At 41.2% G+C, this 4,797-nt stretch overlaps 1 protein-coding gene across 1 annotated transcript; it reads right to left on the bottom strand.

The window, feature by feature from the left end:
• Positions 1 to 385: 385 nt before the first annotated feature.
• LOC147621157 (uncharacterized) lies at positions 386 to 2,164 on the bottom strand. Its single transcript, XM_086823744.1, has 2 exons — positions 1,181 to 2,164; positions 386 to 682 (listed from the first exon to the last, which is right to left on the bottom strand). Exons 1-2 carry the CDS (start codon positions 2,162 to 2,164, stop codon positions 386 to 388), a joined length of 1,281 nt encoding a protein of 426 aa, XP_086679870.1.
• Positions 2,165 to 4,797: the final 2,633 nt, after the last annotated feature.

Raw genomic sequence — 4,797 nt, forward strand, 5'->3', positions numbered from 1 at the left:
TCACACAAATCAAAGCCATCATGTTGAAATTTAAAAATTCCGAACGCCACATCAGCACAAAACACTCCAATGCCTCGGATCCTCCCTTCGGAATCACCCCTTCACACATTGCGGACATGATCTCCACTTCATTCCGCTGTGTATCCATTGAGTCATCATCGAACATTCTATCCCGACCTGTTTCATGAACGCCCTTCTGGCCTGGGATAGCTCCATAAAATTTCTTGAGCCTGAATCCATTAATTGGTTTCAACATCTCCGTTCCAAAATAGTCTTTCAGTCGGAAGGTGCCTTGCCCTAAATCCTCTATAATTTTATAAGGACCCAAATACCTAAGTTTGAGCTTATGAGGATGTGGTCCAAGCTTTGAGTTATACATCATAACCTAATCGCCCTTTTGAGAAATTTTAAACTTGATCTGCCTTGCCATCAATGCTTGTCTCCTCTTTTGTATCACCTCCACTGTAAGAGCACTACGTAATCTATCTTCATCCAACTGTAACAGCTGCTCCTGCCTATGCTTTAATGACTCCTCTGGTGACAATCTATATTCTGAAGAAATCCTCAGTGTCGGAACCACAAACTCCATGGGAACAACCGCTTCTATCCCATACACCATCGGAATGATGTCATGCCAGTGGACACTTTGAAGGCAGTCCGAAAAAGGACCACAGAGCTGAATCTAATTTATCATCCCAATCCTTATAGTGATCTGCTACTATTTTCTTCAAAATCTTGAGCAAAATCTTGTTTGAACTCTCCGCCTGTCCATTTGCCTACGGATGATACGGGGATGATTTCTTGTGTACCATCATGTGAGTCCTAGTCAGCTCCTGAATTACTGAATTTAAAAAATGTGTCCCTTGATCAAAGACCAACTCCACAGGACATCCAAACCTAGTCATTATGTTCTTGTATAGGAACCTTGCTACACTAGCTGCCTTGTCTCTCAAAGCCACTGCCTCTACCCATTTTGTGGCATAATCACTAGCCACTAGTATATACCTGGCACCTATTCTGCTAGCTCTTGGCTTAATTGGTCCTAAAAGTCAAACCCCCATTTCTGAAATGGTTCCAAAGGCATTATTGGATGATCTTGCATTCTATGTGATGATCCTAGCTGTCCCATTTTCTGACACTGTAGACACTCTCTGGAAAAATTATGAGCATCTTTAAGTACAAGAGGCCACCATAAACCAGCCTGCAGGATTTTCCGGCTTGTAATCTCTCCTGAGAAATGTTTGCGAGCATTGCCACTGTGAGCCTCCTTCAATACAGCTTCTTGCTCTTCATCAAGCGCACACCTGCGCATAATCTGATCAATACCTCTTCTGTACAAACATCTTGCAATGACTAGAAAAGGTCTGCTCTTCAAAGAAAACTTCTTTTTCTGATCCGCTGTCATCTGTGTTGGCAACATTCCATCAAGCAAAAAATTCAGCATCTCATCATACCAGTTTTCAGCTTGAAAAGTCCTAACAGCATAGAGACTGGCATCTGGTAATTGATCTGAAACTCCAACTGCTGCTTCATGCTCAATCCGACTCAAATAATCTGCAATTGCATGTAACTTGCCTGGAGTATGAATAATAGTAAAATCAAATTCCTGCAACAAGAGCATCCAACGTGCCAGCCTCCCTATCAACTGGGGCTTCTTCACCAAATATAGCAAAGCTTGGTGGTCAACATGGAAAACCACTTTGTTGCTCAATAGATAGTGTCTGAACTTCCTTAATGCATAGACCATGCCCAAAGCTTCTCTCTCAGTCACTGTGTAATTCTTCTTAGCTGGTGACAACATTTTACTTGCATAATAGATAGGCCGGTACCATCCTTTCTGCTTCTCCTGCATTAAAACAGCTCCGATTGCAACATCTGACGCATATACAAACACATGAAAAGGTAAAAGCCAATCTGGTGGCTGCAATATTGGTGCTACCACCAATATTTTCTTTAGAAATTCAAATGCATTCTTCTGTGCCTCTCCCCAGACATATGGAATGTCTTTTTTGGTGAGATGAGACAATGGGGTACAAATATCTGCCAGATAGCGCAAGTATCTACAATGCCATTTAATCTGACCCAAAAACCTCATTAACTCTTTTAGATTCTTTGGAGGTTGAGCTTCTTGAACTGCCCGAATCTTGTCGGAATTGACCAACATTCCTTCTGCTCAAATAATGTCCTAACAGCTTTCCTCAGCGGACTGCTATTGCGCATTTGAATGGATTCAGGGACATTCTAAATAGCGTGCATCTTTGCAAACATTTCCTCAAATGCTCCAAATGCAATGACTGTTCCCCAAACACTAAGAAATCATCCATGAAAATCCTCATGAAATCTGTAAGATATGGCTCAAATGTTCTGAATGCTGCTTTTGAAAAATACGGGTAACCCAAAACTCATCACTGTATACACAAATGCTCCCCACTCTGTTATGAATGCAGTTTTCTCCATGTATTCTTCTGCCATGCTAATCTGATTATACCCTGAGAATCCGTCCAGAAAACTATACATTTCATGGCCAGCAACATCATCAAGCAATGTGTCTACAAATGGCAGGGGAAATGGATCAGTTATTGTAGCTACATTCAGCTTCCTATAATCCACACAAACCCTCAGCTTTCTTGATTTTTTCGGAACTACTACAATGGGGGAAAGCCATGCTGCTTGATCCACTGGCTTAATAAACCCTGTTTTTAGGAGCTTATCCAATTCCTCCTTCACTTGTCGGGCATAATTCGGATTCATGTGGTAATGCTGTTGCACCACTGGTATAGCATCCTCTTTAAGATTAATCTGATGCTGATGAATCTGTGGATCCATCCCTTTCATATCAGTGTATTCCCAAGCAAACACATCAATAAATTCCTGCAGCAACTTCTTCAATTGCTCCTTAAAATCGGAATCCAGGTGCACACTAACCTTGACAATCCGTACCCAGATCTAAATCTTGCAATTCATCTTCTTTCACTCTAGAACTCTTTCCCAGAGTATGTTCATACAATGCCTCTACCTGCTTAATAGCTTCTCCAGCATCCTTTTTGGAGTCCTTGCTCTGAACTTCCAGAATCTGAGAAGTTGTTTCCTCCCTGGAGATTTCCTTCAGGTCGGACCCTTTTGGGCCCTCCAACTCCACTTGAGCACACTGATGAAGATTAGATTTCCCTGTGAACCAGTACCTATCCATAATGTCAATGACATCCACTTCAAAACACAGGCACTACTGTCGGATTTGCTTTAAGATAATCCTCTTCCTCATCATCTGTGACTTCCGATGCCAAGTTGATTGCTTGAGCATATAGAGGCTTAATTTCCTTTGCTAAAACTGCTTTATCAGTCATGCTAACCTTCACTATTTTGGAGCCTTTCTTAAGAGCAATTTCATCCTTCTCCCAGTCTTGCTTAAGTTTTGCTGGTGCAGTACCAAGGTCTCCCCAATAACATTGGGTAAGCTCCTCGTGTGTCTTCCAATTTTAAGACCACAAAATTTACTTTGAATGACAAACCAGAAATCAGTACCTCTTGGTGTCGTAACATCCCGATAGGCTGGACCCTCCTCTGATCTGCCATCCGCACTTGGAAAAGAGCTGGTTGCAACTCCATCTGCTTCAATTTTAGAAACTCCCCTTCAGGTAAGATGTTCACTCCAGAGCCTTCATCTAATAAAACCTTAGTAAAGTCCTTCCCCAGAAACTTAAGATTTATGGTAGGAACTCTCCAATCCACATCTCTAGGTGACATGTTGCATACTTCTACCTCTAATGCTTCTGGATCTTCCTTGCAGTTATCACTTTGTCTTTAAATATTGGCACTGTGTTGAGCAATTGATCCAAAGTGATATTTAAAGGAATATGCATTAATTCTTCAAAGAGTGAAACTGAACCAACCTCATCCTTCTTCTTTTCATCTTTCCAAGCTACTTGTTTCGTCTTCTGCATCTTCTTCCAACTGTTCCGATGACTGCTCTCGGACATCCTTTTGTTCCCCCAATCCAATGGAGACTTCAGCTTTTGAGATCTGGTTATTGCCATCACCTCAACATTATCGTCTTTCTCTACACATTTTGGAACAGTCACATGCCATTTGCATTGCTGACACTGATTTCTCTTGTAAACTCTTCCTTCCTTCACTCTCTGGGATATCAGATGGCAAACTCACCCCCATAGGCTGAATTTATGTTAAAACAAGGTTAACCTGTGGAATAGGATTCTCTTCCTGTCTAGGCTGTTGGTGTGGAGCCTGATTTTGATTATCATACTCATTCCAATTATTCCTCCATTCATTCCGCCAAGGAACTCTTCCTCTTTCTCTATTTCATTGTCTGTTTGGAGGTCTCCATTGATTTTTGTAATCCTGAGTTGGAGGGTACCAATTTTGATTTTCTCTCGGTTGGACTTTTGGGGCAACTTGCACCACTGCTACCTGAGTCTCCTGTCTTTGCTTCTGAATCCGATCTGGAACTGGACCTCTATACCGTGGATTATACCAACAGTTTGATGTTAGATGACCATCCCTCTCACAAATATGACAGTGAGGTTTATCAGATGATGAAATCCCCATTTCTTTTATCTTTTTGGATACTAACTTATGCAATTCCTGAGTTCCTTTGTCTTGCTTCTTCCTCTTTGTCTTGCTTTCTTCTTGTCTTTCTTCCTCTTTGTCTTTTTATTCTTCTTTTTATATTTCTTTTTCTTTGATTTGCTCTTTTCATCATCAGAGCTATCTGAATCTAAATCAGAATCTTCAAAATCATCCGAATTAGAATCCAACTCGGACTCTGAATCACTATCCGAA

This window comes from Cibotium barometz, chromosome 30 (genome assembly GCF_041138505.1).
Source record: "Cibotium barometz isolate CiBa-2024 chromosome 30, ASM4113850v1, whole genome shotgun sequence".
NCBI classification, from domain to species: domain Eukaryota; kingdom Viridiplantae; phylum Streptophyta; class Polypodiopsida; order Cyatheales; family Cibotiaceae; genus Cibotium; species Cibotium barometz.